This window comes from Typopeltis vanoorti, chromosome 24, assembly GCF_054136105.1.
Source record: "Typopeltis vanoorti isolate ZY-2024b chromosome 24, IOZ_Tvanoo_1.0, whole genome shotgun sequence".
Lineage (NCBI taxonomy): Eukaryota > Metazoa > Arthropoda > Arachnida > Uropygi > Thelyphonidae > Typopeltis > Typopeltis vanoorti.
The window spans coordinates 54,376,967-54,397,952 of NC_143572.1; the positions used below are offsets into that span (position 1 = coordinate 54,376,967).

General features: G+C 35.7%; 1 protein-coding gene across 1 annotated transcript in view; it reads right to left on the minus strand.

Annotated features, from left to right (window-relative positions):
* The window catches only part of LOC150093221 (cysteine protease ATG4B-like), a 76,231-nt gene that overhangs the window by 17,557 nt on the left and 37,688 nt on the right, over positions 1–20,986 (minus strand). Inside the window, exon 8 of the mRNA XM_090413558.1 lies at positions 704–909. Coding sequence (XP_090269684.1) covers positions 704–909 — 206 coding nt within the window. The remainder of the gene's footprint in view (positions 1–703; positions 910–20,986) is intronic.

Here is a 20,986-nt window from a genome sequence, read left to right on the forward strand (position 1 = left end):
TCATAAATTTATATACAGAAGGAAGAGAGGGGAAAAAGTATAGAGCCCTGAGACATTTCCCTGAAACTCCTTGGATTTCTCTGACAGAGAAATCCAAGGAGAGGAAGACTAAAGTGTATGTACAGTTATCAGCATAGCTATTTAACATCAGTTAGAACAGGTCATTTATATACAGTAAGAAGAGAGGGGATAAAAGTATAGCCCTGGGGCACTCCTACACTGGTGGGAAAATCCAAGGAGAGGAAACATGTAGTGAACTACCAGAAAGGAAGCTGGTGACCTAATTGCAAAAGATTGAAGGCAGGCTGATACATAGCCATACTGGATATGTTATGTTAAACTTTCCTCACATGATAACCTATTTCAGTAGATATTCTCTACTAAAAAGGATTAGTTGATTGGATTTGAAATGGAGACATTTCTTTATCCATTTTAAATTATATGTATGTACACACATAATATTTCTTTCTATGAATAAATATTTTCTTATTTTTTCCTCTGTTATTTTCTGATAATGGAGCAGAATGAGAGGATTGGACCTATTAATTTCTTTCATAATAGTTACATTCCAACATAAGATTTTTTGTTGTAATGCATTTCTTTACCATTTCTAAGAGAAACACTTATGATTAGAGTTAACATATCAAAACTAGCATCTACTGTTCATTCTAGTTAACAGTAAGAATGTTTTGAGTATGCATACCTTGAGAGGTTTAAAGTAGATAGGATTAATATGGCTAAGTCCTAATCTGAGTGGTATAAAGAGCACCAAAGGTTTCCATGCCAAAGATCTCGATGTAAGAGTATTTCCATCGGCCTGGAGTTTATCATTCTCCAAGGAAGAATTGATGTTAATTAAAGATATCATCTGACATTGATCCTTACTTTCTGAAGTTTTGCATAGGTCTTCTAAAAAGAAGGAAACAATAATAAGCCATCAGCTAAGCATAGTTACATATTAGTAACTTCTGGCATAGCAGGAATCAAAACTAAATCATAAAACTCCAGTTTAGCATTGAAGAAAGAAGGGTAGCATTTGTGTGTAAGCATTAGGAAACGCATTTTTTAAAATATATATATTTCTGATAGCACTCTAACATACATGGCTGCTCTTAAATATTGTTAATTTGAGCTCAAAAAGTAATACAAGTAAAATGTCAATTATCCATGGTTATTTGGGAATGCTAGAGCCCAGATAATTGAAAAACACAGTTAATCGAAATTACATTTTATTGGGTTAAATACATAAAAAAAACTGTATAAAAACATAAGATAAACATTCTTGTATTATGTAAATGCAAACTGAACATTTTTAAACTTCTTGAGAAAGAAAGTCCATAATTTTTTTTTTTTTTGTAGCATTATTTTTAGTATACATCCACAAATTTTTAAAACTTCATTTTAATCAACATCATCTTAACTTTCCATGAATTTACATAATGTTTCTGCAGCTATCAGGGTTTCATTACAATTTACTTGTAAGCTGGTTGTAGTTCCTCATCATCATCTTCTTCGTCGAGAGAAACACTTGATCCTGCCATTGGCTTCGGTTCTTGCACACTTTGGATTAAGTCATCATCAATTGTTTTTTTTTGTATATATTTAACCACTCATTAATATTTTCCTTGTCTAAGTCTTTGTATTCATCAACATTTTGAATTGATTTTAAAATATTAGGGTCAATTTCTACACTATTGTTTGAGTCTTCCACTTGCAAATTATTTTCAATGATCACAAAGTTATCAGACAATTTTTTTGAATGATTTTTCAGTGTTTCACTTTAACTTCTGTCCAAATCTGTAGAAATGTTATAGATAGCATCTTTAATTGTTAGGAACTTTCAAAATAAGAGGATTTTTCTCTTCCATAATCAAGTCCAACATCAGAGTTTTTCTATACAATCATTTCATGGTCTCAAACCACACCTTGGTTCCATAGGTTGAACTCTAGTAATGTTATGTTTGGCAGAAGATAAATGGTGACAATATCAGCATTGTCTGCAGAAAGCTTTTCTACTGGAGGATGGGATGGAGTGCTATTTAATAACAGAACTGCTTTGTTTTGAAAATACATCTAGTCATCTATGCAGATCTATGATTATAATAATCTGCTGGAATATCTGTTACGTTCTTCAAACTTCTAGGAGAGTTTGATTTTCCCACTTTCTTCTCCTGAGGCATTTGAGCAGTGCAGAATTGTTTTTTCTGTTTTTGCTTATCTTGTATCCTGGTGCATTTTTTTCTTGCATGGATGCTAATATGCGACTGGGCATTGCTCACCAATAAAGTCCTGTTTCATCAGTATTGCAAATTTGTGATTGTACAAGAGCCTTCTCTTTAATAAATGTCGCTAAATTATCACAGAATAATGTTGCTCCTATGTTATCCACACTGAGCTTTTCACCTTGTATTTCTAATTCCTATATCATGTCTCTCTTTAAATTGTTTTAACCAGCCAGAAGAAAAGTTAAATGTCCCAGACATGTCTAATTTCTCAAAATATATTTCGCCTTACCTACAATCAGTGGTCCTGATATTGGAGTTCCTTCGGCTCTGTCGTAAAAACCCCTTTATCATCACACTTTCTAGTTGTTCATTTGTAACAACTTGGAGCAATTTTCTTTTGTGAAATGCAACAAATATATCACATTTAGAAACAAACTTGTCTATCTTAAGTTGTTTTTTAATTATATTCTGTACAGTTTGCTGGCCAATACCAAATTCAGCTGCAAGTGATGAAACACTAACCTTTTTCACATCTTTTAATAATCTCCAATTCATTTTCCAGTGTTAAAACAACTGATTTTCTTTTTCCCAACGCTAGATAAATTTGGTTGCACAAGAGGAGCACAGAAACAGGCTTTCGTAATTTTCGTAAAGAGACTAGATTAAATATGTAATACACTTCACTGTGTGCTCTTGTGGCAGAATGGGAAACTGTAACAGTGGTGACAAATAATTTCTACTAGAAGGATGATGTAATATTGTTTAATTATGATGCAATGTTATTTAAAATATGCAGTAATGGCCGTTTAAAATATGCAGTAATGGGGTGCTTAAGGATCAAAGCTGTATAACTGAAAGGAGACTTCCACATAGCCTTTAAAGGAATGCAGAGAACCGACCAGGGCTTCTGACCTAATGTCCAATCCTCACCTTCTCGTGGTGCACCCTGTTGGGTATCTACTTGGATACTGAACGGACGAGGATGGGCTGGCAATTTGGGATTTAGCCGACCAAATTGTATTCTTATTGGTTAAACCAAAATATAGAATGATGGTACAACATGACAAAATTTCATGCCGGCTGGGGCGTCGCCCAGTTAAACAAGGCCCCCGTTGTTTTCGCCAGGGAACCAGGGCGAACAGCAAAAAGTCAGCTACCGGAACAAATCTGAAAATAAACCCCAACTCAACATCACCAGAGTTAAAGATCGGTACTATCAACGTAAGAAGCCTGAATGGCAAAGAAATGGAGCTAGCTGAGGAATTAGATAAATACCAGATCGACATAATAGGGGTGAAGAGACCAAAACTGGTGAGATCTTTCTGAGCAATAAATACAAAATGTTATATTCAGGCAATGACAATCAAGGAAAAGAAGGAGTAGCCATAGTATTCAACACAAAATATGAGGCTAATCTTCTTGAATGGCAGTCAGTCTCAAGTAGAGTAATGTGGGCAAATATCAGAATGGGGAACTGGACAATGAGACTTATTTGTGCCTATGGTCCCACAGAAGGTTCTACTAAGGTAGAAGTGGAGGAATTTTTTGAGGCTTTAGAAAAAGCAACTGACACAATGAAAAATTGCTCCTTGTTGGGGATCTAAATAGCAGAGTAGGAAATGATTGTGAGACATACAAAAATATTTTGGGAAAATTTGGAGAAAAGAGCAAAGCTAATAATAATGGCAAATATCTGTTGGATTTCTGCTCAGGACATAGACTGGTTATTACTAACACCATGTTCCAACATAAAAATGTGCACAAATTCACATGGAGAGAAGAGGCTAGGAATAAGAAAAATCTCATTGACTATGTTATTGTTGATAGTGATGTTTTCTCCCTGGTGCAGGACATCAGAGTGTACAGAGGATTTGAAATTGGAAGTGATCACTATTTAGTCTTGAGCAGGATAAAATTGAATTTCATATTGAAAAGAATAACATGTAAGAAAGTTTTAAAGCGAATAAAAGTTGAGCAACTCTCAGATGTGAACTGTAGGCTAAAATACACAAAGATTATTGAAGAAAAAATGAAAGAGTTTGAGAACAGGAATCAAACCTTGGAGATTCAGTGGCAAACTCTGAAGAAAACACTGATTGATTCTGCCAGAGAGGCATGTGGTGAGGTTATCTGTAAGGATAAAAAAAATCAGAACTCCCTGGTGGACACAGGAAGTTAAAGAGGCAGTGAAGGAAAAGAAGAAAGCATACCAAAAGTTCCTGTCAAATAAGTCAGCTTGTGCTCTTAGAGAATATAGAGACAAATGCAAGAATGCTAAACACTGTGTAAAACAAGCTAAACAAAAGTCGTGGGAGGACTTTGGCAAGAATATAGAAAATAAATATCAAGAAGGTGGCAAAATATTCTGGAGGTTGTTGAAGAAGCTTAAGAATGGAGGAAAGAGTGCTGTAAAAGGAATTAGAGATGATAAAGGTGACATGAAAATGGGAGAAAAAGATATCCTTGAAGTATGGAGTAATTACTTTGAAAAACTGTTAAATGAAACAAGCAGTGATGACAGCACAGTGGTAAAAAACACTGACCAGGCATGCAGTCAGGAATACATATCCATACTAGAAGTAGAAAAAGCCATCAAAGGCTTGAAATGTGGAAAGGCAGCAGGAGTAGATGATATTCGACCAGAAATGCTGAAGTATGGTGGTATAAGTCTTACAGTGGCTGCACTGCATAGTTCAAAAAGCCTGGACAGAGGGACGAATTCCCGACGATTGGAGTAGAGCTCTCATAGTACCCATATATAAAAAGGGAAATAAAACTGAATGTGAGAATTACAGAGGTATTTCCCTACTGAGTGTTCCTGGCAAGATCTATGCAAGTATACTTGAGAAACGGTTGAGAAGAATTGTGGAAGAAAAGCTTGGTGAAGAACAAGCTGGATTCAGGCCAAATAGAGGCTGTCAGGATCAGATCTTCACTTTACGACAAATAGTCGAGAAAGCATGGGAATATAACAAAGATCTGTATTTAAGTTTTGTCGATCTGGAAAAGGCATATGACAAGGTGCCAAGAGAAAAGCTATTCAATACGCTTCAGTTATATGGTGTCAATGGGGCATTATATCAAGCAATACTTAGTCTTTATTTGAGTTGTAAGTCAGCAGTTAGAATTGAAGGAAGTACAGGAAGATGGTTTAATGTTAAATCTGGTGTGAGACAGGGTGTGAGACATTATCCCCTCTGTTATTCATTATCTATATGGATCACATTATGAAGGAAAGTGGTATTAAACATGATATCAAAATTGGAGATGTTAATGTCAGCTCTTTGCTTTATGTAGATGATGTTATACTTCTAAATAAATCTGCTACAAGTCTGCAAGATTCTCTGACTAAATTGAATAGCTCTTGTAATAGATATGGTATGAAGGTCAGCAATAAAAAGACAAAGACAATTAAAATAGGCAGAATCATTGAAAATGTCAACTGTGTTGTGAATGGAGAACCTGTGGAACAAGTAAAACATTTCAGCTATTTAGGCACGATTTTTACTGAAGATGGTAAATTAAATATAGAAATAGACAACAGAATCAGCAAAGGTGGTATGGTGGGAAGTCAATTGAATAAATTCATATGGAATAAGAGAGAAATTAGTCGGAACACTAAATTAGCTGTATACAAGACAGTGTTCAAACCAGTTTTAACTTATGGATCTGAGAGCTGGGTCAGAAGTAAAACACTTGACCAAAGACCACAGATATGAGAGTCCTGAGAAAGATTATAGGCATGAACAGATGGCATCAGTGGCAATATCATATTAAAAACGAGGATATTAGGAAAGAACTTGACATTGTCAGCATCCAGGAATGCGTTAGCAGAGCTAATCTTAGGTGGTATGGTCACTTAAACAGAATGGGCGAGGAAAGATTAGCAAAACAAGTGTTCTCTGCCAGGCTGGCAGCAAAACGACCCAGAGGAAGACCAAGATATAGGTGGATTGATACGGTACAAAATGCTTTAGATGATAGAAATATAAGATCTGATAATGTTGGAGTCTTGACAAGTAACAGACTGATTTGGAAGAAAATTGTAGATAGGAAATTAATAATGATGTAATTTTTTTCATGTAGTACTATCATATCCTGTACACCCCTTGAGGGTACATGGCAGGAATTTGATGATGATGATGAGTAATGGCCGTGTTATTTTACAAATCTGCTTGCATAGAGAATTTTTAAAAAAACGAAATTTGTATGTACTACAGAGGATCACGATTAATCTGATCCCATGGATAATTGAGCCCCGAATAATCAGCGCTTTACTGTAACTGAGTCAGGATGAATGCATATAACCTCAGAAGGTTATGTACACAAAAGCTTTTCTGAGTAAAAAACTTCATGAACACTCATCCAATATATTATATATATAGTAAAACCCTTTTTTACACTGTCCAGAGGACTGATGGAAAAAAGTGTAAATAGCAGGAAATGTAAAAAACATTAAAAAAAGGCTAAAAGTGGATGATCCATGTTAGTAACATGGATCCACCACCGCAACTTGAAAGCAACTATCACACGCTAAATTATATAGCAGAAATTCTGCAATAGACCACATGCTTCTGAATTGCAACTACGAACACCAACACTGTTGATGTTGGTGTTCGTGAAGCGATATTTCACGAACTGTGGTTTATTCACTGATATCTAATGTTCATGAGTAACAACTGTTACTCGGTAGAAGTGTGAATGTGATTTCACAATTTGTGTATGATCCTTGTTCACAATTTCAATACAGCACTGTGAATGTGAAATCATATCAAAAACACATTACATGTGCCACGAGCTACTGACAGTTTAAAATTACTGATATGAAAACTTCACTGCTGTGAGCGTGCAAGTCACAGTGATGGCAGAAAAACTACAGCCGAAAGCAACACCATCTGGGAACAGAAATGCGCAAATTTCTCCAGAAATCGATTCGAAAATCAGTGTTGCCACCCGAGAAAACACCACAAATCACAGTAAATAACGTCCACATTGAGTTGTTAATGATGGGAAAACAATATATCATAAGAATAGGCCTTAAGACGGGACCAACGGAAAATGATATAAATGGCAGGAAAATGTAAATTGCGGGAACGTAAAAATGGGGTTTTACTGTGTGTGTGTGTGTGTATTTTTTTTTTTTTTTTTTGGAGGGGGAAGCCCAGTTATTTTTCTCCTCATTCTTATGTAGGGAAACAGCTTCCAACCTAATGTCCTATTCTCACATTCAAGTGGTGCACTCCATTATTAGGCATCCCCTGAATAGTGAATAAATAAGAATGAACTTGCATTTTGGGATTTAGCAGACTAAACTGTATTCTCTCTTGGCTCAAAACAAAAGACAATTATTCTTGTAGATAAGCTTATAAGTTAGTTATACATAGCTTTTAATTTTTCAGGAAATGACAATTTCCAGAAACAAATGATGAAAATCTTAACATATAAAAGTTCATTACATAAAAAGCACAACCTGTTTTTTAAGTCTTTCTTTTTTGATTAGAATAAAGCAAAAGTAACTTGTCAGAATCAAGCCAGGGGCAATTATCGTCCTGCTGCACCAAGTATGACAAGGCTGCATGTTCTCACAACACTTCACAAAATAAATGTAGCTGTATCCAAGGTTTAATTAGAGAGCAATTGTGTCTTGTGCGAGAAACTTTATCCATTAGAGGAAGCCCATTTCACATTGCATTATCATCTTCTAACACGAGGAGGAGTTCTGCTGATACTATGACGAGGGCTATGAGAGTGACTACGAGAATAACGTGTTCGTGGCGAGATGGGACCGTGATCTTCTGTTTCCTCCATAACCACTGCCACGACCATACCAACTACAGGTCAAGGTCCAGTCTGGAAAGCCAATCCAAGGCCTCATCTGTCACCTTGTGGATATCCTGTAGGCCACCACCCTGAAATTGGCATCTTGGGCAGTCATACACAATATAAGTAATCGTCTGAGCCACGGGCGAACAATCACAACAAGGGTGATCTAACAGCCCCCATTAATGTAGAAGGTAGCCACATCTGCTCTGATTAGTTCTGATCCTATTTATTGATGACCAAATCTTCCTAGGAAGAGCAAAACTGGCTGCAGAGCACAGGGATCTTTTACCAGGAAGCAATTTGTTGGGAGACTGTTAGACTAGTGTTCTCTCAATATGTCAGATACTGATGGTAGCGCAGCTGAAGAGAGTTCGTCCATGGACCAGAGAGGCTTTCTAGATTTGAGGTGAAGACTAGGTGGATTTATGAGAGTCTGGTGCAAGGGCAGGAGTGGATTGCTCATTGCTTTATTAAATTCCTTAATCGAAGCTTGTCTTCTCCGTATGTTTGGTGGAGCAATGTTCGATACTACAGGCAGCCAGGAGAGAGGGGTGCTTCTTACTGTCCCACTAATTGTGCACATGGTAGAGTTTAGCTAGATGTCTATAATGTTAGTGTGTGCACTTCTTTTCCAGACAGGGGCATAATATTCTGCTGCAGAGAATGCAAGGGCTAGTGCACACGACCTCAGGACTTCTGCACCACAACCCCAGGTTGTTCCAGCAAGCCTTGAAATGATATTGTTTCTGGTTTTAATTTTATTGGAGAGGTTGATGATGTGCCTTTCATAGGTTAGGCTTCTGTCCAGACTCACTTCAAGATATTTTGGGTGAGGCTCGTGTTCCACCATTTTTCCACAGAAAGAACGGCTGAGTTGTCGATTCGCCTCTGCATTGTATAGGTGAAATACTGAGGACACTGTTTTTGTTGGATTTGGCTTCAAGTACCACTGCTTGAAGTACTCTTCCAGGATGTTCAGGTCTGTATTCAAGGTTGATTCTAGGTTGGCAAAGGAGGTGGATTGATGTAAAATCGCTAGGTCATCGGTGTACGTATACTTGCTTGATTTGGTATGAGGTAGATCATACACGTAGATGTTAAAAAGTAAAGGGGATAACACAGAGCCCTGAGGAAGACCATTGTGAAGGAATCTGGGCCTGCTCTTTTTTCCACCAATATGGACCCAGATTTTTCTGTTGGAGAGAATAGATTCAAAAAGTTGTAAAGGTTTTTTGCACTTTACAATATTCCCTAGTTTTTGGAGGAGGCCCCTAAATCCAGACAGTATCATAAGCTGTAGTTTTGATTGTACTTTTCACTTGCCAGTTTCATGTAGCCATAAGCATAACTAAATAAAGGAAATGACAATGTGTACTAGAATATTAATTATAAAAAACTTTAATTAATACTTTTCTATATTTTGGCAATGTTACACTGCCATCTTCAGGGATCACAAAAAAAAATGATATGTGCACGCAGGCACTAACACAGAGCAAATGAGGCTGAATAAAGGCAGAAATCGAGCCTAGAGTTCTTAAAATGTATGCTTCCCAAATTTTGGTCAGTCTCATTTTTGTTGTCACCCAAATTTGTTGAGGTTTGGAAAGTTTTTTTTTAAGGCTGAGGCAGATTTGATGAATAGTCTTTCATACTTATATTTGCTGTGGTGTAATAGAGTGGCCGTCTTCCAGTGTATCCAAAGCATGGTCAGTGAGTCCTGAGTGGCTATATTGGTGGAACCGGATGTAGTCCTTGTGTTCAGATATCAGTACTGGCTGTCCTGCTTGTTTGGCAGTAGTTGGACAGTTTACAACTGCAAGGGACCTGGTAGGTCTAGCGGATGTGGCTGGTCTTTGGTAGAGCAGATAAGAGATGCCAATGTGGTCTGTAACTGGTTATAGGATTTTTGTTAGTTTTTCAGATGTGCCTCAGATATATGGAATGGTGATAGATTTTGAGTAATCTTTACTTTGAAGGGGAGGGGAAGAGGATTGCTGTTACTTGGTTTTATTATTTTCCGGATTTTTTGGGGATGTAGCCATTTGCTAAGAAAGTGTTAAGGATATGGTCAACTTCAGTGGTTAGGGGCTGAACAGATTAATTTTGCCCTGTTGTATAGGGTTTTTATAATTCTATATTGTTGGGAGGGGGATAGTGTGACTGTTGGTGAATGCATCTACCTGTAAGTGTAGGTTTTCTGTAAATGGAAAATGCCCGGGATCCTTCAGGCTGGTGTATAATTAGAGTATCTAGGAATGGAACACTGTTGTTGTATTCTTTTTCCAAGGTAAACTGGATCCCAGGATTTTGATTGTTCAGGTGTGTTAAGAAATTGTGGAATGTATCCAGGCCATGCAGCCAAATGGATATACATCATACACCTAGAGTAGCCAGACAGCTACTCTAGGTGTATGATGTGTATCCTCTTTCAAAGGCCTCCATAAAGAAGTTAGCCGGGGGGGGGGGGGGGGGAAGACTGTTGGTCCGATTTCTGTTGCCTTTATTCAGCTTCATTTGCTCAGTGTTAGTAGTGCCTGCGTGAACATATCGTTATTTTTTATGATCTCTGAAGATGGCAATGTGACATTGCCGAAATATAGGAAAGTATTAATTAAAGTTTTTTTATAATTAATATTCTAGAATATGTTGTCATTTCCTGAAAAATTAAAAGCAAAGACAATAATGGTATATTTTACAAATATTTCCATGGAAAATGTTCATCTGAAATATCATCAATAATTCTCCCACTTAGTATTAAGCTCGTTAGAACACGTGCAGCTGCTGCTGCTCAACATCCCTTCACAGTGCACCTTGAAACAAACAGAACAAATTTCTTTTACTCTTCCTTCATCCCTGTAGCTGCTGTATTGTGGAACAGTCTTCCCCCTGTTGTGTTTCCTAAGGGATACAATATACAATCTTTTAAATCAAATGTAAATAAGTTTCGCCTTTCCCAACCCACTACCCATATATGGTACTAATGTACTATAGGTTAATCAACCAACTTCTTGCATATCAGCTCAACATAAAAAAAACACGTCATGATGGTGTCTGGTTAAACAAACTCCCACTATTTTGACAGGGAACCAGAACAAACTGAAAAAGTCAGCTATGTTATATTCGAGCAACAATGATCAGGGAAAGGAATGAGTATGTCGAATTGAATTTAAACAGTATTGAATCGAACACAGATTGATTTATTAACTTAAAGCTAATATTTTGCTGGTATTATATCCAGCATCTTCAGAGCACACAAAACAAAGTTCGGTACAAATGCGAGACAACCACAATTCGGTGTAACAGTGGGGCTAGTATAAGTAATTGCAGTGTGCAACACAAGACTAAAGTCCTAATATGGCACCATCTAAGTTAAAAAAAAAAAAAAAAAAGTACAAAGTTTTGAAAAGTCAGGTATCCAAAGCATGACAGATCATGCTTTGGATACCCCGGCACACAGGAGACTGTCATCCTAAGACCAAATTAATATTTATTTTAATTTAATTTTATTTTTTTCAAAACTTCAGACAATTTTTTTTTTTTTTAAACTTAGATGGCGCCATATTAGGACTTTAGTCTCGTGTTGCATGCTGCAATTACTTATACTAGCCCCACTGTTACACCGAATTGTGGTTGTCTCGCATTTGTAACAAACTCTGTTTGTGTGCTCTGAAGATGCTGGATATAATACCAGCGAAATATTAACTTTTAAGTTAATAAATAGTTATTTTCTTATCAATCTGTGTTCAATTCAATACCGTTTAAATTCAATTCAACATGTGTGACGAACACATAAGCCTATCCACATGTTTAAAGGAATGAGTAGTTATAGTATTCAACACTAAACATGAAGACAAACCTTGATTTGCAATAGGTCCTTTCATATAGTCAACATTTCAAAATGAGGAATGGAATAATGACTGTCTATTTTTGCCTACCATCCCACAGAAGGTTCCATTAGAAGGAAGCAGATGAATTTTTTTTTTTTTTTTTGAGTCATTAGAGAGGGCACATGACATAAATGCTAGTCTTTCAAGGATTTAAACAGCAACATAGAAAATGAATCCCAGTGTAGATAAAAATTTGGAGAAGAGGATAAAACAAATAATAATAATGTAATAATAACTGTTCGGAACACAGACCAGTCATCACTAACATCATGTTCCAACATAAATATGTGCACTAATTCACAACAGAAGTTACAAGAAATAAGAAAAGTCTTACTAACTGTATTTTTATAGATGTGATATTTTCATGCTAGCTAAGGATAAAAGAGCATATAGGAAAATAGGGAGGGAGTGAACACCATTTAGTTTTGAGCAGGATAAAAATGAAAGCAAAAATTGTTTCTTTTCATTATCATATTGAAAAAAAAAAAAAAAAAATGGAAGAAAGCATTAAAAAGAATCAAATTCAAGAAGTTTTCAGAGAGGAACTAGAAAATAATTATACAAGGCACATCCAGAAAGTAAGGTCCATTATTCAGAATTTACTGCCAAATATGACAAGGGAGAGGAGGTTGGAGTTGCACATGCATGGGAGCATAGTGACTCATTAACTAGTTGTTGACCATTTTACTTTGGTTCCGTTATCATATCATTTGTTGTCTTCTACAAATAATTTATAATGAGTGCTGTGATAAAAAATCCCACCAGTTGAGGTTCCTGGTGTGATACAGTTTTCGTTGTGGTAAACAACAGTGCTGCAGAAATTCATCAATGACCGTGTAAGGTTTACGGGCCTAACGTAACGAATGATGTAAGATTAGGCAATGGTGTCGTTTCCACCAAATTGTTTGTCACCACACTTGGCTGGCCACTGCACTCTTCATTGGAACATTGTTGCACCCTTCTTTAAACAAACGATACAGGCTGATTTCTCCATATCTCTCCTGTTCCATTTTTGTTACTGAAGTGTGCTTGCATGCATGTGTTTGATACCAGTGTATTAATCCCTGAAGATGCCAATTTAATTTTGGTGAAATGAAGCAATAATTAAAATAATTTTATTTTTTTATTTTATTTAGTTATGCCACAAAAAAGCTCACTTATGGGAATTATATATCATAGCAGAGGATATCTCCATTTTTTTTAAGCTGATAGGCATCTGCATCAGGTATTTGTAAACTGGCAGTGGGATCAAAGCAAAAAAGTTCTTTATTTTTTATCAAAATAAGCAAAAATTAATTTATGCTCATAATGCATTTTTATATGGAAGAAGAGGGTATTAAATATTAGTATGATAGTTGTTTTGAAGTTAGTAATTTCTTATTGAGTACTGTTTATGTTAATTAAGTATGAGATTAACAAACATTTCACTGCTAGTCTAAGATATACATGAGTAAGAATCTGTATTATTGCATCACACATACAATGCACATGATTATAATTTATTATTTATTAAAATTAAAATAAATAATTTTTAAAATTAATCAATATTAATAGTGTTTGAGAATGATATTGTTTTCAATTGGCTGTGAGCAACTCAGGTTAGTACATCATGCAATTGATGTATTACAGGAAACATTTGAACAATTCATTTTGGCTGCAAGACACATGCTTAATACCACTTTTACCAACAGATAAAAAAATAAACATTTTTATATCAATATTTCACCTGCAGTAACTTAGGCATTTCCAAGGATAATGATAAGAAAGCAAAATGTCAAACAAGTATTCAAATATCTTTAATGCAAGTAAGATCCTATACAGTTGTAAACAAACTTACTACAGCCAATTAGAGGTGAGAGAGATAAAAATGCCAAAAGATTTCAGCGATGTGGAAAATCTTGTTTAGGACCACAACATGGTGGTCATTAACCAGATAAAATGAAAATAGTAAGTTCTTTAACTTGGTCAGAACATCAGTTATACTTCACAATAAATTATATTCTTTTTATCCTTTATTCAAGTGTATGATAACAAAAAATTGTATGTGGTATAACATCATTATAAGACTACTTATATAAGCTTCTGAAGTCATAACACTCCATGAGCCTTATGACTTTGCATCAAATTATCTTAGTATCTCAACGCACAGCACACCTCCTTTCAGATAAATATGTTGCAATACATTATGGGAAGAGTCGCTACCCAGATTTTTATTGAGTTCAAATCAGCAACCTAGTCTTGTTGTGACGTTACATCACATGCAAACTTTGTTTTTTCATGCTTGAGTATGGTGTTAATCATACATAATCATTGAGTATAATCTACTTTCTAATGAAGCAAAAGAACTTGTTATTACAAGTATCTCTTATCCAAAGTATTTTAATAACAGTGATACACCATTTGGTTAGTTATATATGAAAAATATGACTTATGAATTAACTTTGCTCTCATTATCTCTAAGGGTTCAGCTTCCAACCAATATAACTTCAGCTGGTCTAGGTAGTCACTTTTCTCATAATGCATGGCATAATAGTTCTGAAAGGGAGTGTGCTATGCATTATGAGATACAAAGGCAATTTGATGTATAAGTCATCTGCACATATATGTAAATAGCTTAGTTGTGATGTTGCATCATATTGCAAACTTCTGCTTGCTCATGCTTGGGTAAAGGATAAAAACAAAAGCATAATTTCTTGTTAAGTATAATTTATGTGAAATGGAAGAAAATCACAAAAATTTAAATTAAAAATAAATTAAATGTAAAAAATAAAATTAAAATTAATTTAAATTAAAAATTTAAGAACCAATGTCTATTAATAGCGTATGCCAAAGTTCAGAAACTGGCTAAAAATATGAAAAATGCTCAGCTACACCCAAACAAATCTGACCAGTCAAAACCAAGACTATCAAAATAGGAATGTTCAAGATGGTGCACTCTGAGCAAAATTCTAGAACACATTAGCAGACAGAAGACCTACTCCATTATATGTTTAGTGTTTTGTAATCATATAGTGTTATACTAATATATATGTATATGACCTATATATATATATATATATATAGGTCAATCAGTGTATGGATACAGGATTTTTCAAATTAAAATACCTCTATTCAGAGCAATCTGTAGAGAGAACCAGTAGATGGGAAAAGAGATTTTGACAATAAAACAAAAAATAGCTCATAAAAACAACCAATGGAGATATGGTACTGTAGGCAAGAAAAGATAGTGAATTCTGCTTACCATGCGAGCTGTAAGATGATATAAATGAAGGAGTGAGACTGACTCTAGTCATCTCACTTTGCCTGAACATTCCTTGTTTGTGAAGTGTTATAAACTTCCCTAAGACAGGTAGAATCTCCTGATTTAGGGTTGAACAGATGCTAAAGATTTGTTGATTAAGGTTTATTGATTTGGAGGACAGGCAGTTTGACAGTCTAACCAGGAAGAGGCCATAAATCTGAAATTCAGCAAAAGACTGAAGATGTTGCAATTACAGTTGCTGAGCAGTCAAATGAGAATGTTGTAGGTTCATGCACGTGCCATAGCAAGACAATTAGATTTACCATACACAATGATATGGAGAACTTTGTGTGTGTGCAAAGCATTGTAATGCTACCCGTATAAACTCAGCCACAGTCAAGAGTTGCAAACAGGAGATGTCAGTATCTGAGAAATGTTTGTGTTGACATTTCTGCTATGCATGGAAGTGGATGAGGATTAGCCCATAGGATGGAACCTCCTACAGATGATGTTTACTAGTCCACAAACATGAAAATGTTTTTGGAATAGTAAACACTCAAATCTGCTGCATCTGCGCTACAGAAAATCCCCATACATTTCAACAAGTTCTTCCCTTATATTTGCTAAAAGTCACCATATGGATAGGAATTATAGCCGAGTTCGTTATCATGCCATTTTTCATCAAAGAAATCTAATGAACTGGACCAAAACATGTTGCGTAGTTTCGTCATCCTGCAACTGCAATAAAGAGAGTTCCCGAACACATCGGTGTTGATGCAAGATAGAGTATTATCTTCCCACAGGATATGACACTGAACAATTATCGCATCAACATTTCACAGATGATAGAGTAATCATTCACTCATTTTCTATGAAATGGTCAGTGTTCCCCAGATCTTAACCCCAGTGACTTTTGACTTTGGGGTCACCTCAAAAACATGGTGTATTGAGGCAAAGTTTTTCATCTGGCAGATTTGAAAGACAAAATCGCAAAATGTCCAAAATCTTTCAACAGATCATTGTATGGTTGTATCAGCTATTGGTCCTGCACAAAGACCAACACATGCTGAAAGTCACCTCCATTGATCACCTGGATCTCCTTGACAACTCTTTGTGGCAAGTTAGCCCTATGTGGATGTGTTTTTTTGTATCCCATTATTTTATGAAATGAGCAAAATAAGTTCATTGGATAACTTCATTTGTCATTAACTCTGAATCATTTAATTATCACATACCATCTGGTTCACATTAATATAATTTTCTCCCATTCACAGCACCATATTTTCCTTATTGGGTCATTTTTGAACTAATTCTTTTTACCGACAAAATCTCTTCCCCATTATCTGGTTAGGGTACCCACCAAATACTGGTTTTCCCTACAGATTGCTCTGAATAGGAGTACTTTATTTTGAAACACTCTGTATATAGATGCACCAGCATAAATGTAGGCTAGCTTGCTGATTAACAAATGGAAGTCAGAAGAACCTACAAACATGACCTGCAAATTTCATAATCAGTTTCTCCACAAACCAAGCTTTCTTGTGTTGCCTATAGAAATTACAATCTTAACTACCAACTGTTTCAAAAAGATCTATGTATGTTCAGCCACAATAACTACTAGCTAAATCTAGGGCAGTACTGTATCTTCTTTTTTCCTGTTGATCCCTACATACTTTAACAATGTAAATACATCTTCGCAGTATTGAGAATTCATTTATTAAGTTAAAAAAAGTTTCTGTAAGTTATGTACAACAAAGTAACAAACTGCATCTATTAAGGAAACTAAGGTAGAGAGCTCAAAATGGATACATTTCAATATGTGGTAGTATGGTAGAAGTTAATGCTAATGAGAGCATGTTCTGTCAAATAATGTAGGGAGTGGAGTGTTCCATTAGTGACAAAAACCTAAAAATCTTAATACCCAGAATGGAAAATGGATAACTGAAAATGAAAACATTTAAAAATGAAATAAATAAGGATCAAAGCTGTATAACTTAGAGGAGACCTCCATATAGCCTTTAAAGGAATGCAGAGAACCTACCAGGGCTTCTGACCTAATATACAATCCTCACCTTCTCGTGGTGCACTCTGTTGGGTATCTACCTGGATACTGAACGAACGAGGATGGGCTGGCAATTTTGGATTTAGCCAACCAAATTGTATTCTTATTGGCTTAAACCAATATACAAAATGATGGTACAACATGACAAAATTTCATGCTGGCTGGCTGGGGCATCGCCCCGGTTAAACAAGGTCCCCCATTGTTTTTGCCAGGGAACCAGGGCAAACAGCGAAAAGTCAGCTACTGGAACAAATCTGAAAGCACACCCCAACTCAACATCACCAGAGTTAAAGATTGGTACTATCAACATAAGAAGCCTGAATGGCAAAGAAATGGAGCTAGCTGAGGAATTAGATAAGTACCAGATCGACATAATAGGGGTGACTGAAACAAAAAAGACAAAAACTGGTGAGATATCTTTCTGAACAATAAATATAAAATGTTATATTCAGGCAATGACAATCAAGGAAAAGAAGGAGTAGCCATAGTATTCAACACAAAATACAAGGCTTATCTTCTTGAATGGCAAACAGTGTCAAGTAGAGTGATGTGGGCAAATATCAGAATGGGGAACTGGACAATGAGACTTGTTTGTGCCTATGGTCCAACAGAAGGCTCTACTAAGGTATAAGTGGAGGAATTTTTTGAGGCTAGAGAAAGCTACTGACACAATGAAAAAGGAAAAGTTGGTCCTTGTTGGAGATCTAAATAGCAGAGTAGGAAGTGATTGTCAGACATACAAAAATGTTTTGGGAAAATTTGGAGAAAAGAGCAAAGCTAATAATAATGGCAAATACCTGTTGGATTTTTGCTCAGGATATAGACTGGTTATTACTAACACCATGTTCCAACATAAAAAATGTGCACAAATTCACATGGAGAGAAGAGGCAAGGAATAAGAAAAGTCTCACTGACTATGTTATTGTTGATAGTGATGTTTTCTCCCTAGTGCAGGACAACAGAGTGTACAGAGGATTTGAAATTGGAAGCGATTACCATTTAGTCTTGAGCAGGATAAAATTGAATTTCATATTGAAAAGAATGACTTGTAAGAAAGTTTTAAAGTGAAAAAAAGTTGAGCAGCTTCAGATGTGAATTGCAGACTAAAATACACAAAGATTATTGAAAAAAAAATGAAAGAGTTTGAGAACAAGAACCAAACCTTGAAGAAAACCTTGATTGATTCAGCAAGAGAGGCATGTGGAGAGGTTGTCTGCAAGGATAGAAAAATCAGAACTCCATGGTGGACACAGGAAGTTAAAGAGGCAGTGAAGGAAAAGAAGAAGGCATATCGAAAGTTCCTGGCAAATAAGTCAGCTTGGGCTCTTAGAGAATACAGAGACAAATGTAAGAAAGCTAAACACTCTGTAAAACTAGCTAAACAAAAGTCATTGGAGGACTTTAGTAAGAACATAGGAAATAAATATCAAGAAGGTGGTAAGATAATCTGGAGATTGTTGAAGAAGCTTAGAAATGGAGGAAAGAGTGCTGTAAAAGAAGTTAGAGATGATAAAGGTTACATAAAAACAGGAGAAAAAGATATCCTTGAAGTATGGAGTAAGTACTTCGAAAAATTGCTAAATGAAACAAGCAGTGATAGTACTGTGATGAAAAACATTCAACAGGCATACAGGCAGGAATATATATCCATACTTGAAGTAGAAAAAGCCATCAAAGGCTTGAAATGTGGAAAGGCAACAGGAGTAGATGATATTTGACCAGAAATGCTGAAGTATGGTGGTATAAAAGTCTTACAGTGGCTGCACTGCATAGTTCATAAGGCCTGGACAAAGGGACGAATTCCTGATGATTGGAGTAGAGCTCTAATACCAAAAAGGGAAATAAAACTGAATGTGAGAATTACAGAGGTATTTCATTACTGAGCGTTCCAGACAAGATTTATGCCAGTATACTTCACAAACGGTTGAGAAGAATTGTGGAACATTGAAATGCTTGGTGAAGAACAAGTTGGATTCAGGCCAAATAGAGGCTATCATGATCAGATCTTCACTTTATGACAAATAGTTGAGAAAGCATGGGAATATAACAAAGATCTGTATTTAAGTTTTGTCGATCTGGAAAAGGCATACGACAAGGTGCCAAGAGAGAAGCTATTCAATACACTATAGTTATATGGTATCAATGGGGCATTATATCAAGCAATACTTCGCCTCTATTTGAGTGCAAATCAGTAGTTAGATGTTAATGTCAGCTCTTTGCTTTATGCAGACAATGTTATACTTCTAAATAAATCTGCTACGAGTCTGCAAGATTCCCTGACTAAATTGAATAACTGTTGTAATAGATATGGTATGAAGGTCAGCAATAAAAAGACAAAGACAATGAAAATAGGTAGAATCATTGAAAATGTCAACTGTGTTGTGAACAGGGTACCTGTGGAACAAGTAAAACATTTCAGCTACTTAGGCATGCTTTTTAGTGAAGATGGTAAATTAAATATGGAAATAGACAACAGAATCAATAAAGCTAGTATTGTAGGAAGTAATTGAATAAATTCATATGGAATAAGAGAGAAATTAGTTGGAACACTAAATTAGCTGTATACAAGACAGTGTTCAAACCAGTTTTAACTTATGAATCTGAGAGCTAGGTCAGAAGTAAAACACTTGACCAAAGACTAGAGACCGCAGATATGAGAGTCCTGAGAAAGATTAGAGGCGTGAACAGATGGCATCAATGGCAATATCATATTAAAAATGAGGATATTAGGAAAGAACTTGACATTGACAACATCCAGGAATGCATTAGCAGAGCTAATCTCAGGTGGTATGGTCACTTGAACAGAATGGGCGAGGAAAGATTAGCAAAACAAGTGTTCTCTGCTAGGTTGGCAGGAAAACGACCCAGAGGAAGACCAAGATATAGGTAGATTGATACGGTACAAAGTGCCTTAGACGATAGAAATATAAGATCTGATAATGATGTTGGAGTCTTGACAAGTAACAGACTGATTTGGAGGAAAATTGTAGATAGGAAGTTAGTAATGAGGTAAATTTTTCATGAAGTACTATCATATCCTGTACACCCCTTGAGGGTACATGTCAGGAATTTGATGATGATAAATAGATTTATTCTTAAAAGTAAAACTAAAGTAATATATAATGAGCTCATGACTTGCTTTAAATGAACACCTCTTAATTACTTTTTTGGATGCCTATTAGATTCGTCACTCAGTTCAGCTTAGTTCATAGGTTTTTAATCTAACTACTCGGCTTATTATTTTCGCTGAGTGTTATAATACTGGCAGCAAACCAAACAGCAAATCCAGCAAACTTCACAACTATTAGCATAGCTTTAGATTAAGAGCCAATCTATCCACATAATATAGAAATCATCATATTTTCAATAACAAATGCATTAAATTCTATACATTTTACTTATGTGGTATTAATCTTGCACACAAATAATGTGAAAGAGTTCTGGCTTGAAACAGTTTAGGTTAAGGAAACAAAATGAAGATGGTAGTGTGGGGTGGAGGATAGTCACTAGTAAAAATTCAATACACACATATTAGTCATAAATAAACTTACACAATCAATTTCTCAGAAAGGGATGACAGTTTTTACAGTTTTCTGCATTCAGTGCTTCACAATTTTTTCTGCTCAAGTACTAGTAATTATAATACTGGCAGCTGAACACTCTAGCAAATAACTGCACCCTCTGTAATCACTGAAAATGTCCTTCTGCAGATTTAATGGCAATAATTGGGAAATATGTTTAGGCACAA